The sequence below is a fragment of the Gracilinanus agilis genome, chromosome 1 (genome assembly GCF_016433145.1).
Source record: "Gracilinanus agilis isolate LMUSP501 chromosome 1, AgileGrace, whole genome shotgun sequence".
Classification (NCBI taxonomy): Eukaryota; Metazoa; Chordata; class Mammalia; order Didelphimorphia; family Didelphidae; genus Gracilinanus; species Gracilinanus agilis.
The window spans coordinates 751,943,195-751,963,407 of NC_058130.1; the positions used below are offsets into that span (position 1 = coordinate 751,943,195).

At 45.3% G+C, this 20,213-nt stretch overlaps 1 protein-coding gene across 1 annotated transcript; it reads left to right on the forward strand.

Moving 5' to 3' along the window:
• The first annotated feature begins 5,909 nt into the window (after positions 1-5,909).
• RILPL2 (Rab interacting lysosomal protein like 2) lies at positions 5,910-15,371 on the forward strand. Its single transcript, XM_044658749.1, has 4 exons — positions 5,910-6,379; positions 11,342-11,493; positions 13,375-13,488; positions 14,237-15,371. Exons 1-4 carry the CDS (start codon positions 6,023-6,025, stop codon positions 14,265-14,267), a joined length of 654 nt encoding a protein of 217 aa, XP_044514684.1. The 5' UTR covers positions 5,910-6,022; the 3' UTR covers positions 14,268-15,371.
• Positions 15,372-20,213: the final 4,842 nt, after the last annotated feature.

Genomic DNA, 20,213 nt, shown 5'->3' on the forward strand with positions numbered 1-20,213 from the left:
AAACCCTTACTTTCCATCTTGGAATCAATATTGTATATTGTTTACAAGGTAGAAGAGCAATAAGAGATGGGCAGTGGGGAAGAAATAACTTGCCCAGAGTCACATGGCTAGGAAGTAGCTGAAGCTAAATTTGAAGCCACCCCCCCACCCACCCCTGGAGTTTCCTTGACAAAGATTTTGGAATGATTTGTCATTTCCTTCTCCAATGAATTAAGGTAGAGATTGACTTGCCCAGGGTCACACAGTTAATATCTGAGATTAGATTTTAACCCAGGTCTTCCAGATTCTAGGTTGAGGCTTTATTGTCCACCTCCCTACCTTTATTTAGTCTAGGAAGGTATTTTGAGGTATTTAGAGACTAGGTTCAGTGCTCCAAGTCCAGAACTGAACACCTGAATTTGAATCTTGAGATACTACCTAGCTCTGTATAATTAGAAATCTTGAATCCTTGAACTACATCTCCCAGCATCCCTTTCCTCCTTCATCCCCACCTTGCATGCTTACATTGTATATAGTTGGTGTAACTCAGCCTCTCTGTCCTCTTTCTCTTTTTCAGTGTGCCTGGCTGGGCAAGTGGACTTTCTTTACTGAGGCTTCTCTTCCCTTACTTCAAGTTATATAATTAATACATTTTATTAAATATAATACTTGGAGTATTTGAATATTAATTTTAAATCTTACATTTCTTTGACTCTAGGCAAGTCATTTTTACTCTCTCAGCCTTAGTGTCCTTGTGTATAAAAAAGGGGAATAGCAGCTGGATGGGGCAGCTAGGTGGCAAAGTGGATAGAATGCTAACCCTGAAGTAGGGAGGCCTTGATTTAAAATCTAGCCTTAAACGCTTACTAGCTGTGCAACCCTGGACAAGTCACTTAACCCAATTTGCCTCTGTCTCTTTGCCAAGAAAAGTCCCAAATAGGGTCAAGAAGAGTCAGACAGAACTGAACGTAGGGGAGGCAATCTCAGAAGGGTAGCTTGGACAGTTGGGGGTCAGCAGTTTACAGAGCAGCTCTCTTGTACCCCTGCTTTATACCTTGAAATGTCCTGGCATCAGCAGTTTGCCCACTGTTTTGACTTGCCTCTATGACTACTTGAGGGACTTCAGAATAATTTCATTTGTCTAATTTGCTTTAGAGATTTCAAGTTCTCCTGTCCTGGGCAAGGTGACTCATTGCCAGTCATAGCCTTAATTTATTTGCAGCCTGGACGTTAGCCAGGAGTGACATCCTGCTTCTTCAAGAAAGTCTGGTCCACTTTATCCACCCAAAAGGGATGGCTGTCTGCCAACATCCAGGCCACCCTTTCACCCTGGTAATGCTCAACAGAGCCCATGACTGCCTCCAACATGTTCCTGACTCCTGTTGCAACTATAAATCAGACAGAATCACACCTAGAATCAATACAGCTGGAAGTCTCTCCCAGGCCATTGGGTCCAACCCATGCCTTTGCCCAAGGCCCTCTGGTACCTCCCAAGGGAGCCCGTTCCTGCTTTTACTTAGAGAATTTTCCCCTTACAATAAAGTCTGTGTGCCTTTTTGCAATTTTTGCTCATTGTTCCTAGTTCTCTGCCCTCTAGAATCCCAGGATCCTAGATTTAGAACTTGAAGTGTTCTAGAGGCCTTCTAATGCAACCCTTTCATTTATCTGATGAGGAAAGGGAAACCCAGAGATCTGAGGGAACTTACCCACCCTTGAAATAGACAGGAAGTGGCACAAATAAACCCAGGTCTTCTGATGTCAGGCCCAGAGTTCTTTCCACTGACCCTGGGCCAAGCAGCAGCCTCTTACATTTCAAAGGCTTTCACAACTGTTATCTCTTTGATCCAAAGAACCCCAAGAAGTAGCTACTCCAGGCATCCTTCATTACCTCCATTTTACAGATGAGGAAACTGAAGTTCAGAGATCTTCATGTGTAGGCTAAAGGAGCACTTACTGGAGACATACTAGGAGGAGCTGAGCAGTATAGAGGCAATGGTGTGGCTCAGATAGAGCACTGGACTTGGAATCAGGAAGACCTGAAGTAAAATCCAGCCTCAGACACTGGGTGTGACAAGTCACTTGTCTGCCTCAATTTCCTCATCAGTAAAATGGAGATAATGATACCCAGCCAGGGTTGACGTGAGGGTCAAATGAAATATTTGCAAAGCATTTGGAAACCCCCAAAGTGCTGTAAGTACCAATTATTTTATTATTAGATCCAGAACCATGCCCTTTAGGACTTGATGATTTCAGCTCGGGTTCTGCCTCCTTGGTGCCCATGCTTCTCTGATTAGTGAATGGCTCACATGTCCTACTACATCTAGGATGGCTCCAGCCAAAATGCATTCTACTTCCAACCATCTTCCCCTCATCAGTCCAGGAATATTATATTTATACTCCTCTCCAGCTGGAAAAGATGGGTCAGTTTCCTTTATAGACTGATATTTAGGTAGGGAGATAGAATATTTACTAAGAGAGTACTGTGATGGGCAGCAAGGTAGCACAGTGTGCCAGGCCTGGAGTTGGAAGCACCTGGGTTCAAATCTGGCCTCACACATTTCCTAGCTGTGTGACCTTGAGCAAGTCACTTAAGTCCCAGTGTCTAGCCCTTGTTGCTCTTCTGGAAAAAAAAGGGGAGGGGGGAAATCAGTTCTGAATGAATGTGTGGGAAAAGCATTTTTTAAGTACTTACTTTATTGTGATTCTGGCTCCTGAATCAGAGTGAAAAAACCATTTTAATATCGCTTCATTAACTTGGAAATAACATAGAATTATCAAAACAGCCAGAAAGACCAAGTCTTTAATCAGGAGAGGAAGAAGTCCAATATTTGCTCCAGTCCAGAGCCTGACGGCACCCTGGGACTCTGGAAACAATATCTCTGGGAGAAATCACCCTCTGGAACCAGGAGAAACCTGGGGAACTTATATACCTCCTTGGGAATGGAATATAGGAGAGCATGGTTGATTAGATTTACAATGACTACAAAGAAATGAGGAGTTATAAACAAGATTATCCAAGAGAGGCTGATGATGGATACAAGAGAAAGATCCAGCTCAAAGGTTGGGCTATCTAAGAAAGGGCTTTGACACAATGGGAGAATCTAGGACAAAAGGGTATTTAACGTCTAATTGAGGGGGCAGCTGGGTAGTTCAGTGGATGGAGAGCCAGAACTAGAGATGGGAGGTCCTAGGTTCAAATTTGACCTCAGACACCTCCCAGCTGTGTGACCTTGGGCAAGTCACTTAACCCCCATTGCCCTTACCATTCTTCTGCCTTGGAGCCAACAGACAGAAGGTAAGGGTTATTAAAACAAAACAACAAGAAAAACAAACATCTGATTGAGTCTGCTAGCTCCACCTAAAGTACTTTAAGGTATTTTGTTAGTTGAAACTTTTGAAGCTGGGATTTCCCTCCAGAGAAATTCTCATGTCACAAGGTCAAACTTGAAGTCTTCAGCTTTCAAGCTAACTAAACTTGGAGTTTCTAGATTTCAAGTTGACAGTGTCCATGTGGAATCTAGAAGCCTCCAGACTTGTAGTCTAGAAAGATTTCATGAACCCCAGTTTACTTAGCTTGAAGGTGAAGGCCTCAGATTCAACCTTGTCACAATAGAATTCCGGGAAAGTCCAATTTCACTAGTTTCAGACTAACATGGGCCTTAAAGGAGTTTCTTCAGTGGGGCTAATTCCATCAGATGTTAAGTGTCTCTTTTGTCCCAGTGGTTTCTCCCCTTAGGCCAAAGTCCCTTTACTGGGGTGGCCCATCCCTTGGCTGGGTGTTTCCCTTTTTGTGTCCATTGTAAAGCATCAGCCCCTCACTGTGATTCCTGTCTGGGACTCCTCATTTTTCAGTGTTACCATGGTAAAGTCCTGGCTTTCTCTGGGGTCAGGGACCTGAGCATCTGGAGTTCAATCCTGGGACTCTGCCTAGGCCTGTGGTGCGCAGCTCTGTGTAGATGCCTAACTCAGCCCTGTACCCCTTTCCTTAATTAAAGAGTGGCTTTTCTGACTATTTAATAGTTTGGTGTTTTTTTCCAAGTCAAGAACAGCTTATTGTTTACAAAGCATGAAGCACTAGGTATAGTAACAGAAAAACCAGCCAGTCTCTGTTCTCTAGGAGCACACATTCTAATAGGGAAGACAAGCCCGCACGGAAAGTTTCAGTTCCTCATCAGATGGAAAGATCCCCTGGTCCTCAGACCATGAAAGAAGCAGCAAAGTAGGTGGCAGTGCCTCTTTGTTAATTTCCAGTGATAAAGCCAATTCCACTCATCATCCATTTTTCCAAAACAAAACAACACCAAATTCTGATATAACTATATTTGGTTTGTCTCCCCCTTAAAATGTAAGTTCACTGCTCTTATTCACATTCCCAGCACTTAGCACATTGCTTGGCATCCAGTAAGCCCTTAATAATATTTTTCTTTCATTCATTCATAAATCTAAAGCTAGGAAAGGCCCTAGAAGTCATCTAATACAACCCAGTTCTCTCATGGACTAGCCTGCTTTGATTGATCCCTCTTCAGACATTCCCCACCCTATCTAGCCCACGTTGTATCCCCAAAACATCCCCATTGTGACACATCAGGAAATCGCTGTATCCAGCATGGTCTGGACTCCATAGTCTGTGAGAGCTCTTCTAACTCAAGAGATTCTGGGATTTCTGGCCAACAAACTCCACTTATCCAGGCTTCTCTTTCCTGCTTTTTAAGATGGGGGCTTTAGTTTAGCCTGGGGTTCCCACAGACTATCAAGGGGCCCAATGATAGATTTCAGGGGGTCTGTGAATGTGGGTGGGAAAAAAGGCATCTTTCTTTTCACTAGCCCCCAACTGAAATTTAGCATTTCCTTTAATTCTGATTAAAAATAAAAATATGATTCTGAGAAGGGGTCCAGGTGCTTCACTTGGACCAAGGTGTCCAGGCCCCAAAACGCTGAAGACCTGTCTTCTCTATGGACTCTGAAGATCTCAGATATGTTCTGTATGCCCAAGTTTAGCACAAAGTAAACCCTTAGAGTTTGCTCATTCACTGACCACAGATCCTCTGACGATGAGAGGTGCCAATGGGTCTGGCTTCCTATCAGAGAGGGGGAGACCAGAGCCCTGGACTCCTGGTCCTGGACGCCTGGATGGGGGCGGTAGCAAGATCCAGAGAGAGAAGGGACTTTAGGGGCCATCTAGCCCAGCCCTCCCATTTAACCGATGAGCAAACTGAGACCCAGGGACATTCTTTGGTTTGCTCAGGCACCCAGCTAGTGAATAAGAAAGCAAAGCCTTCATTTTCCAAATCCGGCCCATTTTTCCACTGCCCCAGGTGTTCCCCTCGTGACCCGAGAGGATGAAAATAGCCGCCTCTCCTCCACAGGAACCCAGATGTACACGCGTATTTGAAAACTAAGAATTCTGAGGCTGGTCAGGCTGAATCTGCGGAGGAAAAAGTTACGCGTCCGCGTCCGCCCCCTCACCATGGGAACCTGGGGCTGCGTCCCGGTTACTAGGCGAGGAGCTGCTCCTCCCCGTCCCGCCGGCTATTCGGAAGCGCCCCCCCCCCCGCCCCCACCCCTTTACGGAGGGCCCTCAGACCCGCAGGGGCGTCCTCTGCCCGGGTCTCACTTCCTTTACGCCTCCAGTCACCCACATCCTCCAGACTTTGCCTTTCCACCCAGGAGGCTGGCTTGGAATCCCCTCCTCCTTCCGCCCAGGATCTCAGCCTTAACGGTTCCTCTAATCTCCCAGCACTCCCGGGCTAGCGGCTCAGCCGAGACCGGCCGCCTTCCGCGCTTCGGGTCAGTTGCCTTTGCCAGTTTAACTTTGCAGCAATCCCCTCTAAGTTCCGCCCCTCCGGCCTGCTCTGATTGGTCACTCCTCAGACACCTCCCCCGCCCCCTGCCCCGTGCTTTGTTACAAGATTCTAAAGCAGGAGAAAGGAAGTTGTGTGTTGTTGACTGGAAGGAAGGGGCTGTCACCAGCGAGGTCTGTGTCCGGAGGAGTCCGTAGGCCTGGGGGGCCAGGGGGACCTGGGGAACCTACACCTGGAGAGCCATGGAGAAAAAACCTCCTCCCGAGAAAGAAGAAGGAAAGGAGGAAGAGGAGGAGGAAGAGGAGGAGAGCGGTCCTGAAGGGGCCCTGGGGAAGAATCCGTTCCAGCTGACCGCCGACGATGTCTATGACATCTCCTATGTGGTGGGCAGGGACCTGATGGCCATCACTGGGGAATCCAGGGATGTGTCCACCAGGGTGACCCAGCTCCAGTTTAAAATTGTGCGGGTCCTGGAGATGCTGGAGGCCCTGGTGAATGACTGCAATGTGACCATGGAGGAACTCCGGATGGAGAGAGACAGCCTCAGGAAGGAGGTGGAGGGGCTCAGGAGCGAGGAGCAGCCCTCCAACACGGGGGAGGTATGTACATCCCACTGAATTCAACATGGGCCGCCTTCCAGGCACAAGGAGGGGGCCTGCCATGGGATTCGGGCACCAGATCCGACAAGGATTTGTTGAAGAAACTGGGCAAGCTTGGTCTGGAGAATACTTAGAGACCGGTGAGTGGAGCCAAAGGCCAGCCTTTTATCATCCCCTTTCCAGAAGCGATGGTAATATAGATGGATCTACTGTTCATGAGGGGTAGGGCAAAGCAGTGAGCATTCAGAGTTAATGAGAGGATAGATGGATGTGTGGATGGAGATGGATGGATGCAAGGAGACATGGATGTTATATATGGATGGATGGATGTGTTAAACTGGAAAAAACACAGAACTATTAAAAACCACTAATTAAGGAGAAGGGTTTGGCAAATTCCTCTCAGGCCTCCACAAACCCACACAGAACCTGGAGACTCTGGTTGCCCTGGCTACCGACCCCTGGAAACACCAACCATAGGAGATTGGACAATTCTGAAGCCCCACAGAATTTGGGCAACTTATATACCCTTTTAGGGGAACTGAGGACTGAGGATGGGAGAGTATAGTTGATTGGCTTTACAATGGCTACAAAGAAAATCCCCAGATTATCAGTGAGAGGCTGATGCTTTACAATGGACACAAAAGGGAAAGATCAAACCAAGGGCTAGGCTATCTGAGTAAAGGATTTTGACCTAGGGGAAAGAAACCATAGGGACAAAAAGGGCACTTAACACCTCCTGGGATTTGCTAGCCCCACTTAAACTACTTTAAGGTCTATTGTTAGGCTGAGACTTATGAAGTTGGGCTTTCCCTTAGGGAGAAACTCTCATGTGACAAGGCCAAACTCCAAGTCTTCACTTCCAAACTAACTAGACTGGTGGGGGCAGGGGGAGTTCATCAGATCTTACTAGGCTACAAGTTTGGAGTTTTCTAGATTCCACATCAACAGATGCATGGACAGATGGAAAGATGTATGGATAGATGGATGTAAACATGGATGGAAAGATGGATGCGTGAATAGATGGATGTAAACATGGATAGAATGATGGATGCATGAATAGATGGATGTAAACATGAATGGAAAGATGGATGCATGGATAGATGGATATATACATGGATGGATGTATACATGGATAGATAGATGGATGCATGGATGGGATATGAATCATAGTTGTCCTCAAATCTATGAAGAGCTGTTATGTGGAAAAGGAAATTAGACTTACTCTGTTTGGTCCCAGAGGGCAGAGCTAAGATTTTTTTAGAGAAAACTAAAAGGGAGGGAGATTTTGATTCAGTATGAGGGTATAAGCGTTAAATTTAATGGTTGGATAATAATTTTATGAAATTATGTGGTCACCAATATTTATTATATTTTGAGTCAGAAATTTATTAAAGAAGAGAAATGTGAGGGGGATAGCAACCTAAAAGCTCTCAACCAGGAAGGTGAGTAAATACATGGCCTCCTCCAAGATGGAAGCTAGCCTTTTAGGAAACTAGAAAAGTAGTCAGCCTTTCACACACCCAGCGAAGTAGTCCAGGAGTCAGAGTAAGTTGAAGCTGAGCTCTCAGCCCAAGAAAACTCTCCCTAGTTAGAAGGCTATCTTCAGAGGACAATCTCTTTAGACAATCTTACAAGACCATCTTCCCTGACTGCGTTCAGGGTTTGCTTTTAGGGTGACTTCTTGTCTCCCCTCTTCACAGGGGCCAACCACAGTTTCCAAATTGTCTAGCACTGCCCAGGGGGAATTGTCTGTGGGATCCACTTCATACCTTCTTGAAGGTCAATTTTTCATCAAAAAGGTTCGCAGTCTCTGAGGGGTGACTCTTAAAAGAATTCACAATTTTCTGACTATTTGAGTTTTAAAAAGGGGTAGAGCTCATCTGAGTATCCTGCTGGCTTCTCACCTAGCACTAAGTAGGGTGTGAATTCACTAAATGGTTTGCAGAGCTCCTCCACCTAGTTCAAGTTTGTATTGATTCAATCATAAGGTAGACAAAGGAGAGTTAATCTTATCTTCACAATCTAGTGAGGTACCTAAATTATTGTTAACCAAAGTGTTAGCTCCAATTAGGCAAAGAGAATAAAGGATTCCTTTTCATAAGTGTAAACTCAAAGAGAACAAAGAATTCCCTTTTATGAGGGGGAGCTTCCCCCTTTCATTGAAGGTCTTCAAAGCTTGGATAGCTACTTAGTACCCATGTAACCTTGGGCAATTCATTGTAGGGGGTGCTGAGGGACACAGTGTCTTCATCTGTAAAATTAAGGTGGTGGACTGCCTGGCTAGCTATCATGCTCTTTCTGTGTCTTCTCTACTCAAGGCCAAACACTCACCCTCCCCTCCCCTCATTCCTTAAACTCATCTTTGCTCAGCAGGGAGGATCTCCACACTCCTACCACATTCATTAACCCCTCCAGGTTTCCCAACATCCTTCCAAAAATACCATATCCAGAACTGAGCCCAGTACCTCAGAGTATTCTGAAGAAGGTGTAATTTTAAGTCTCATACAGTCCTGGTCAGCTTCATTGTCAGGAAACACCCTGGACTTTGAAGAGTGTGTATAGCTCAGTAGAACTCAAACTAGTCATTTTTGTGCCCAGGCTCAGGAGTTTCAAGATTCTGTCCAAGAGTGCTAGGAAAGCCAATGAGGGGCTAATAGGCTAATAGAACACACTTAGATTTTGGCAGTTAATCTTTTATTAATTCTTGTTTTTTTTAATAAAGGCAAGGACTGTCTGGCTTTTGTATTTATATCCTCAATACCCTGTCTAGCGCCTGGCACATAGTAAGTACTTAATAAATAAATGCCTTTTCATTTATTCATTGCTAATTAGATGCTAAGCTAAGTTTTCCATGCGCTGAAGGATCTGATATTGGCACACTCATAACTCCAGAGCTCTGAGAGAAAGCCCTGATTGCCCTATCCTAGTTAAGTCTCAGTGGGGGCAAGTCCTGAGACAGAGTAGTTTGTCTAGGTAGGAGAGCTGTGCTAGCTATGTAGCCAGCACAGTGATGGGGTCTTAAATATCCATTCTACCAGTTTCCTGCATGGGCCAAGCTGGGATCCCCATGACACAGCAGATGAGGTGCATGGTCTGTATCATAATATATTCATCTGAGGATGCCTGTCAGGAATAGGCAGGAAATTAGGGTCCGAGAGAGCAGCTCTGCTTATCTGAGCTTTCTGGACAGCTCATCAAGAGGTCATTTTTGCCTGGAAGAGTCTTAAGGTGAAGCCCCTTGAGCAGGCTTGTCATTCCCGAATGTACCCGAGCTAGACAACTTAGCCCAGGTAACTGGTATAAATGCCAGGCCATGGGGCAAATTCCTAGAACTCAGAACTCTCCACTCCTTGCCTCTCAAAGTATAAAGTATGTATTTATTATAAAAAAAAAACACCAACTTACATTCTATCTAAGAATCAATACTGTGCATTGGTTCTAAGGCAGAAGAGTAGTAAGGGCTAGGCAGTTGGGGTTGAGTGACATGCCCAGGATCACACAGCCAGGAAATGTCTGAGATCAAATTTGAACCCAGGACCTCCCCTTTTCTAAGCCTGGCTCTCAATTGACTAAGCCACCCAGCTGCCATATTATTATTATACTATATGTTAAAGTATTTATTATACAACCTATAAAGACATTAGGTTTATTTCCCAGGCACATCTAGAAATGGCTCCCGGTTAGGGAAAAAGGGCTGTGTCCTGTTCTCTACCAGGATTTCAGGGCACAGAGCCTTCTAGCTTGGATAGGTTTATAAAACATCCTTCTAATTACATTTTTACTCCATCTTGTTGAAGTACTGCCATGGAGAGGGTCCAAATCCCCACCAAGAATTTCTGAGTTGGAAGGAACCTCAGCAGCCACCCATACCTGATGGAGAATCCTCGCTCTAACATAACCTGATAAAGGGCCATCTGCTTGGAGTCCCCTAAAGAAGGGAGACCCACTCCCCTATTCCTCATATAGCCCATTCCATTTTAGAGTACTTTTTACTGTTTTTCCTAACGTCACGATAGCCCACAGATCCTCATCTTGCCCTCTAGGGCCAAGCCGAACAAGTCTAATCCATTTCACAAAAGGACAGATTTTATCCTGTCCCCAAAAATAACTCCAGGTCTCCCCCGTTAGAATGTGAGCTCCTTGAAATCAGGGACCGTCCAACTTTTCTAATTGAATCTCCAGCACTTAGCACAGTGCTTCGCCCACAGTGAGGGCTTAATAAATTCTTTAGTCATTCATTCCAAGTTAAATATCTCCAGCCCCTTCAACTGATGATTGACAAGAATTTCTTAAGTGCCTACTTATGTGCCAGGCACTACAGAGGTGTGGTAGATATAAAGATAATAATGAAACAGGCCTTGCCCTCAAGAAGTTTATATTCTTCCTATATATCAAGTTTATATTCTACCAAGGGAGATTTTTTTTTAACATTTATTAATATACATTTTTAACATGGTTACATGATTCATGCTCCTCTACCAAGGGAGATTTTAACTGATCTTCTTATGGTGTGGACTTGAGGTCTTCACCGTTCTGGTTGCCCTCTTACAGGTGGTTTCTAGCATCCTTCACTTTAGGAACAGTGGAGTCACGGGCCTGAGTTCAAATCTGGTCTCAGACATTTACTAGTTGTGTGACCCTGGGGTGAGTCACTTCACCTGTGCTTGCCTCAATTTCCTTAATTGTAACAAAGGGATAATAAGAGCAACAACTTCACAGGGTTGGTGAGAGGGTCAAATGAGAAAATAATTGTAAAGCACTTATCACAGAAAACAAGAATCATGTAAACATAGGAAAAATTTTAATAATAAAATCTAAGAAATAATAAAATAAAATAAAAATAAAGCAAAAAAATGGGGTCCCTTCCTGCCCCTGCCCTCTCTTCTTTCCCCTCATCATTTCTCCCCTCCCTTCCTTTCCTCTATTGGCAGGAAGTCAGACCTCCCTCTTCCTATTTTACAGGTGAACTCTGGAACCAACAAAATCGTAGTGGATCTGACAGACCCCAACCGCCCCAGATTCACAATGCATGAACTCCGGGAGGTGCTGCAGGAGCGAAACAAGCTGAAATCCCAGCTGCTGGTGGCCCAGGAGGAGCTCCAGTGCTATAAGAGGTGGGGGTAGTCCAGGGTAGATGGGGTCAGGGTTCAAGTTTTAAAAGGGGAGAGTGTTCAGTCAGTGTCCAAGGACTAAGAATACCCATGCCTTTATGCAGAGCTAGAACTAGGACTCTGTGGCTGGGACTAAGGCCTAGGGCACCGAAATGGAGAGGGAGTCTTGATGGAAGCTTCAGTCTTTTAGCGATGTTGGAGTATAGAATTACTTAGTATCTAGTTAGCCGGAATTATTCATTAAAATAGGAAACTAAGAAGCCTAGCTTCTTCTCCTCCTCTAATGCCTGACTCCAGCAGCTCTCTCCAAGATGATGGCCTCCCTAATCCTGCTCTTCTCTGACTCTACCCCAGAATTAATTGAAGAAACATTTCGTGCCTCTGACCATAGACATAAGAATGTTTAATGATGGCCTCGGTCTTAAAATATTTAAAGGGCTGTCATATGGAAGAGAGAAGGATTAGATTTGATCTGCTCAGCTCCAGAATTTTTTTACTAACAGGCAGGCCACATGTGCTATTTATTTCTTTATTTTAAGCCCTTACCTTTTGTCTTAGAATCAATACTGAGTATTGGTTCCAAGGCAGAAGAGCAGTAAGGCCTAGGCAATGGAGGTCAAGTGACTTGCCCAGGGTCACCGAGCTAGGAAGTGTCTGAGGCCAGAGGGATCTCCCATCTCTAGGCCTGGCTTTCAATCCACTGAGTCACCCAGCTGCCCCCGCTTGTGTGCTATTTATTAAGACTGTGTGCCAGTCACTGTGCTAAGCAAGCACAGTGTATGACCCTGATACAATACCAGCCAAAAGGACTATATGATCCATAACATAGAGGCAAAAGAAAACAATTCTCCTTTCCAAGGTACAGAGACACGTATTTGGTGGAAATGGGGCTGTATCTTCAGAGAGCAAAGCTAGGCCAAGCCAGTTATCCATATGATTCAGGCCCAGAATTCTTATCATTTTGGAGCCATAACCCACAAAGCATGAGAAAGGGACAAAAGCTTCCTGGTTGGGTGACTGTGTGGGGGCGATAAGGCAGGCTGTCTGGCCAGGCCGCCGTGGTTTGTGGGGTCCCCAGAGCCCCCCAGGCCTGAACAAAACTGAGCAGAGTATAGGGATTGGTGAAGGGGGCCGAGGAAGAGGGGGGAGGAATATTTCCCTCCACACCACCCACCCACATTTTTGAGCTGGGCTTGGTTTGTTGAAGTGAACATTCTTCCCCCAGAAGAGAAGTGTCCTTAGTGTGAGCCATGTCCTGGGCGGGGGCGGAAAGGCTGGACGAGGACGGGGTGAAACTGCCTTTGAAGCTGGTCAATGAGTAATAGGTGTGCCGAGTGTGTGCCAGCCACACATGGAGCCGTAGCTACTGCCTTCACGTATCTCCTAGACTCAGCTCAATGAGCATTATCTTTTTTAAAATTTTGTCATTTTGGGGAACATTATTTTTTCCAATTTCATGTAAAAACAATTTTTAACATTCTTTTTCTAAATTCCGAGTTCCAAATTCTCTCCCTCTCTCCTCCTTGAATAGCGAGCAATTTTATATAGCTGTCAAGCATTCATTATGAATAAATTAGTAATTATTTTTATTAATATAATTCTTTAATACCAATACTAAAATTTGCAAAGCGTTTTACAAATATCATTTTATCTGATTCACACAATTCCATGAGGCAGCTGCTATTCTCATCCCCATTGGACAGAGGAGGAACCTGAGGCAGGATCCATGGCACATCGAGAGTCTCATATCTCATAAGACCCGAGGCAGGATTTGAACTCAAGTCTTCCTAACTCCGGGTCTAACACTACCCATTGTGCTGCCCGCCTGCCTCATTAGAGTTTAGACCAAATGAAAGTCATCCATTTCGTTTCTCCCTCATCTAGTGGGCTTGTCTCACCAAGTAACAACCAGCTGGCCAGAAGAGACTCAAAAGCCCCCGTGACAGGCTCCACCACCTCCAAAGGGGCCAAACAGGAGAAAACCATCATCCGGAAGCTGTGAGTGACCTGCTGCCCACCCGCCCCCTGGGGCTCGTGGGGGAAGCTAGGAGGCCCAAGGGCCAACCAGCAGAGAATAAGAAAAGGGGCCCCGTCTTTCCTGCACACCCCGGGGAGCTCGGAGGGTCTGATGAAGATGGTTTGGGCCAAGGGAGAGAGCAGGGAGAGATTTCTGTTTCGATTTCTGTTTCCTCCAATTGAGAGACCTATGTGGGATGGGGAAGGGCCTCTTTGGGGCTAAGGATTCCTGGGGAGGGGATGAGGAACAAACAGTTTATGACAGAGTCTTAGAGAGTTGGGGGCAAGACTTGGGGGGAAGGCACTGAGCCCTTCAGTGAGCTGCCGTGGAGGCAGGGCCGAAAACCAGGCTTCTCCAATTCTATCCATGACACTCCACAGCCTTGCTAAAGAAAGGGCTAATCCCCTCGCCCCCTTTTTTAACAAACAGGGTTAAGTGACTTGCCCAGGGTCATACAGCGCTCTATCTCCCGCACCAACTAGCCGCCCCAAAAGAGCTCATTCCCAATATTGAGTTTATCAGCAAGAGGATGGGAAGGATCCTCCACAGTCTCAGAGCTGATGGGCTGTGTAGGCTTCTCACACTTTCCTGCCCTCCTCAAATTCAGAGACCCCCAATGCTGCCCTCTCTGCTGTCCTTTGAGCACCACCGCCCATCTGCCGGCTCTCCCTCCTCCCCCGGCCGCCTCCCAGCTTTGGACAAGGCCTGACCACTGCTTTTCTGTCTCAGCTTCTCTTTCAGGTCAGGGAAGCGGACCTAATCCTGACCCCCCCAAGCCTGCGTGGGTGCCCCGTAGCGGCCAGCACTGAAGACCTGGAAAGCTTTTCTTGTGCCATCTGTAGATAATGATATTTTGACTCATCTATTTTTCCCTAAAAAATAATTCAAGAAGGAAATATACAATAAGGTTTTTCCTACTGCTTCATTTCTCCTCAGCTCTCCCTTAAGAGAAATGAGTAGAAGGAAAAAACAGTAGATTTTGAGTCCGAGGACTTGGGTTCGACTTGGATCGTGTTACTTACTACCTCAGTGATGGTGGGCAAGGCTGTTCCCTTCTCTCAACCTCAGTTTCCCCAACTATAAGGTAAGGGACTTGGATGAAGTGATCCTTACAGTCTCTTTCCACATTAGAGGCCTAGAAGCCTCTCTCCCGTTAGACCTGAAGTCCCATGGATGGGGTGTGTTGGAGCAGTTAAAATTGTCCCCTTGAGCCCATAGGCATGAGAAGGAAGCTTTAGAACAATGGAACAAGATTCAGTTAGAGGACCTGGATTCAAATCCCACCCTGTGGAGTCAGAAGAGCTGGACTGAAAGCCCAGCACCCCCAATTCTTTGTACCTGTGTGACCTCGGTCACTTACCTTCCTTGGGCTTCCGTTTCCTCAGCTGTCAAAATGGAGGGCTGGAGCTCAATAGCCTTCAGGGATTTTGTCTCCAGAGCTGGGCTAAAGTTTGTGGCTGCTTTGACCAAGTCTTCAGGGGTTCCACTGGGAGACTGCCCAATGCCAACCCCCCCAGAATTGACCCTTTGCTTCCACACTCAATAAAGAAGCCAATTAAAATCAACAGATGCTTTTTAAATTTGTGGAGTGTGCAGAGGCCTGTGCTGGGCACTGAGGGAAAGAAAAACCATTGAAAAGACCCAGATCACCTTCATGGTGCCAGCAGGGAAAATGATCAGCTAAAAAGAGAAAAGAAAAAGTTTACATGTAAAGTATCAACAAATATTTTCATATATATTTCACCAGTTATAACCTCATAGAACTTCAGGCTGGAAGGAACCACAGAAGTTGTCTAATCCATTAAAAAAAATATTTTTTGATCAGTCATTTTCAGTCATGTCTGATTCTCCATGACCCTATTTGGGGTTTTCTTGGAAAAGATACTGGAGTAGTTGGTCATTTCCTTCTCCAGCTCATTTCACAGATGAGGAAACTGAGGCAAGCAGGGTGAAATGACTTGCCCAGGGTCACACAGCTAGTAAGTATCTGAGGCTAGATTTGAATTCTAGTCTTTCTGACTCCAGATCCAAGTATCTATCCACTGGGACATCTAGCAGCTAGAGGAGGAAACCAGAGCCTTAAAGACTGAACCGAGTTGCCCCGGGTTACGGAAGCAGTGAGTGTTAGAGGAAGGTTCGAACCCAGTCCTTTGGATTTGAGAACCTGTGCCCTTTCTTCTTCACCACCATAGGACTGGCTGTTCCAATAACTTTCTTTGTAAAATTTTGTACTGAGACAAATAAAATGACTTCTACTTTCTGTAACCCATTTTAAAGGTGGCATTTGTATCGGGTTAAAGGGTGGGGAGAGAGTGAGTGAATGCAGTAGCTGGCGTGTCCGGCAGTCTGGTGCCCGGTGCCCGGTGGCATCAGGAGGGCGGAGGGCGGGCCTCTTCTCTTGGACTCTACACCCTCCCCCCCCAGCCTCCTGCACAGATTCCTCTTACCCAGGCCTAATCCAACACTGCCACGATTTACCTAACCCTGTTGTTCAGGCGATCAGTTCGACTCTTCCTGACCCCCAGACCACACTGTCCGTGGCATTTTCTTGGCAAAGAGGCTGGAATGGTTTGCCATTTCTTTCTCCAGTGGATTAAGTAACTTGCCCAGGGTCTGTTAAGATTAAGATTCTCTGGAGACGAGGTCTCCATTTATATTATTTATTAAATCATTTTAAAAGCGGGTCAGAGAAAGAGAAGGCACCAACCACGGGCTGCGGCTGTTCCCTCGGTAGGCCTCTTCAGCTGTGAGGGTCCCACTAGCGGACTTTCTCTCATTGTGATTCCAAGGCAAAAGGGACTTTGGCCCACTTCATGCTCCCTATGACATCGCTTTTCCGAGTCCCTCTTATTTGCTGGATTTCACCCATCATGCCAGGAGTCACAGGAACAAGAGATGCGTGTTCCGTGCTCCATCATTTGTTGACATCAGCCTTTTGTTAAGATTAAAATTCTCTGGGGACTATATCTTAATTTATAATTATTTATTGAATCAATTCAAAGTGGGTCGGAGAAAGGGAAGGCACCCGTCACACTTTAAAATCCAAGGCTGATCTTAGGGTACCAAGAGAAAGAAAAAAGGGGTACAGGCTAGGGTTAAATCCTCATGCTACAAGTATCTGAGGTCCGATCTGAACTCGCGTCTTCCTGACTTCAGGTCCACTCAGTGCTCTATACACTGGACCACCCAGCTAGCCTGCCTAACCTTAGCTGTGTCTCAATCCCTTCATAAGACTGGAGCAGACGACTTCTCCAAAGGAAAGCATCCTCGGAGTTAGGACAACTGAGGTTAAGTCACAGCTGTGTCTCCTCCTAGCTGTGGGTTCCTGGCAAAGCCAGAGAAGCTCTCCAGGCCTTGGTTTCTTACCTCTCAAAATGGGCATAACCATATTTTCACTACCTACCTCACTGGGCAAGTTGTGAGGGAAGTGAAACTGTAGAAATGTGGGCCGTTATTATTATTGAGAAGTCCCACAAAGGGGGACTTCTTGTATCTTACTCCAGAATCTAGAGGGTTCCCCACCAGAGGTTTTCTAAAGGTCTTATTTTTTGTTTTGTTTTTTTAAACCCTTCCCTTCAGGCTTAGAGTCGATACTGCCTATTGATCCAGGGCAGAAGAGCAGTAAGGACTAGGCCAGGGGTTCCCGAACTTTTTTGGCCTACAGCCCCCTTTCCAGAAAAAATATTCCTTAGCCCCCTGGAAATTAATTTTTAAAAAATTTTAATAGCAATTAATAGGAAAGATAAATGCACCTGTGGCCTTCACCGCCCCTCTGAATCGCTGCAGCACCCACCAGGGGGCAGTGGCGCCCACTTTGGGAATCACTGGGCTAGGCAATGGGGGTTAACTTGCCCAGGATCACACAGCTTGGAAGTATCTGAGGGCAGATTTGATAAACATCTCATTTTGTTTATTCATTCGTTCATTCATTCATTCATTCATTCATGTATTTATTTGCTTATTTTAAACCCTCACCTTCAGTCTTGGAGTCAATAATGTGTACTGGCTCCAAGGCAGAAGAGTGGTAAGGGTGGGCAATGGGGGTCAAGTGACTGTCCAGGGTCACACAGCTGGGAAGTGTCTGAGGACAGATTTGAACCCAGGATCTCCTGTCTCTAGGCCTGGTTCTCAATCCACTGAGCTACCCAGCTGCCCTAACCATCTCATTTTAAATACATTTAGTAGTTATATTTTCTATGGAAGTCCTTCTCTGTTGATAATTCCTCTCTGTGGCATGCTGATGAGCCTGTGTTTATTAAAGGCTCTTCCAGCAGGGTGGAAGCGGTGGCAGGTCTTACCAAGGCCTGTCAGTGGACTGACACTATGTGTGTGTGAGCCTCACAGCCTCACCTGGCACTTCCTTTGGCTCCTGGGCCTTCTAACCCTGGGATGTCCCTTCACAAGGCTGACTACTTCCCTCTCCCATTGGCGAGTTCCCTCCAGGGTCACCATTTTGGCAAGGGGCCTCAAGGTGGGCCAAGGGGGATCTCCACTCCTGACTGGTACTTTCTCCGTCTCACCTTTTCAGCTCCCTTTTAGGGACTGCCTTTCTCTTTAGAATGGAAGCTTCTGAAAAGCAGGGAGCCATCTTTCTGCTCGTATTTCTATCGCTGACACTTGGCACGGGTCCTGGTGCCCACAAAGGAGGGGCTTAATAAATGCTTGTGGCCTGCCAAACTGTCATCAGGGGACTGACAGCAGAGAGGGTCATCTTCTAGATGGACCCAGGATGGAGAAATTTTTAAAATTTAAACCCTTACCTTCTGTGTTAGAATCAATACTGGGTATTGGTTCTAAGGCAGAAGAGTGGTAAAGGTGGGCAATGGGGGTTCAGTGACTTGTCCAGGGTCCCACAGCTAGGAAGTGTCCAGATTTGAACCCAGGACCTCCTGTCTCTAGGCTTGGCTCTCAATTCACTGAGCTATCCAGCTGTCCCCAAGAATTTTTTAACTTTTGAAGATAGTCTGTTGTAAGGGATACTGATATTGGGGAGTCCGGAAGTATGTTTTAAAAAATAATTTGAAGGGAGTGGGGCAGCTAGGTGGCAGGCCTGGGGTCAAACATTACCTAGGTGTGGGACCCTGGGCAAGTCTCTTAATCCTGTTTGCCTGGCTCTTGCTCCTCTGTCTCAGAAGTGTTACTAAAGCAGAAAGTAAAAGTTTAAAAAAATAGATAAAATAATTTGAGGAGCAGCTAGATGACACAGTGGATAGAGTGCCAGGCCTGGGGTCAGAAGGACTTAGGTTCAAATTTGGTCTCAGGAATTTCTTAGCTGTGTGACCCTGGGGAAGTCACTTAACCTTGTTTGCCTAGCCCTTGCTCTTCTAGTTATTAGTAAGACAGAAAGTAAGAGTTTAAAAAAATGATAATAATAATTTGATCAGTGTATTTTGATATAATTGGTTTCCTTTGAAATCTAGTGAATTTTACTTTGTGAATTGAAAAACTTTTTTTTTTTGAGAATAAGGCCATTGGTTTCACCACATTGCTCAATGGGTCCGTAATGCCAAAAAAAAAAAAAAAAAAAGACTTAAGAACCATTGATTTATTGAATTGTAAAGGGGTTATAGGGAACTAACACCCATCAGGATTGTGGGAAAAAATCATCCTAAAGCAGAAATCCACACTACATTTCTTCCCTTTTGAACCAACAGAATATGGTCTTACCCATTGCATAAGGAAATAACAATTTATTAAGCACTTTCTATGGGCGAGGTACTCTGTTTAGTGTTTTTCAAATATTACTTTATTTAATCATCAGAACAACCTTGGGAAATAAGTGCTAATGTGACACCCATTTTGTAGTTGGGGAAACTGAGACACACAGGTTGAGCAATTTGTCTAGGGTCACACAGCTAGTAAAGTATCTCAGGCCAGATTTGAACTTCAATCTTCCTAACTCCAGGCCCAGAGCTCTGTCCACTGCCAAGGGAGATGCCACATAGGATCTGAGGTGGAAAAATAGGAAAGTAGATTCTGCCATGTGTGATCTTGGACAAATCACTTCCTCTCTCTATGCCTGTTTTCCAATCTATGAAATGAGGGGGCTGGATTAAAAGAAGGAAAAAGAAACGCAAAGATCTGGAAACAAAGGGAGTAACCATCAATTGTGAAATGGCTAAACAAATTACGGTACAGGAATGCAATAGAATATTGTTAAACTCTGTTACCATAATAATCTTTTTCTTTAAGCCTTGGGGCAATCTAAGGGCCCTTAAAGTCCACTCTGTTCCCTCATCTTTGAACTCAGGAAATTTGCTTTATATGAAAAGTTTTGATTGAGGATTTTATTTTACATGAAATGTTCTCTGTTTAAGGCAAGTGACTGAAACCTAGAAAATGCTTAATAAATGCTGTTTGGCTTGACTTAAGTCGCCCCAATCGCCTCTCATTCCCAGTTTGGAAAATTCTCTCTTCCTTCCTTCCTTTCTTCCTTCTTTCCTTCCTCCTTCCCTCCATCCCTTCCTTTCTTTCTTTCCTTCTTCCTTCCTTCCTCTTTCTTCTTTTCCTTCCTTTCTTTCCTTTCTTTTCTTTCTTCCATTCTTTCATTTTCTTTCTTCCTTTCTTTTCCTTCTTCGTTTCTTTTCCTTCTTTCTTCCTTTCTTTCCTTCTTTTCCTTTTTCTTCCTTCCTTCCTTTCTCTCTTTACTTCTTTCTTTCTCTCTCCTTCTTCCTTCCTTTCTCTTTTTCTTCCTTTTCTTTCTTCC

Excerpts from the sequence above, each read along its gene's own strand:
- RILPL2 (XM_044658749.1), top strand. The coding sequence starts at position 6,023 with ATGGAGAAAAAACCTCCTCCCGAGAAAGAAGAAGGAAAGGAGGAAGAG. Across the intron at positions 11,494-13,374 it reads GAGCTCCAGTGCTATAAGAG|TGGGCTTGTCTCACCAAGTA; the intron begins GTGGGGGTAGTC and ends TCCCTCATCTAG. Across the intron at positions 13,489-14,236 it reads AAAACCATCATCCGGAAGCT|CTTCTCTTTCAGGTCAGGGA; the intron begins GTGAGTGACCTG and ends TTTCTGTCTCAG.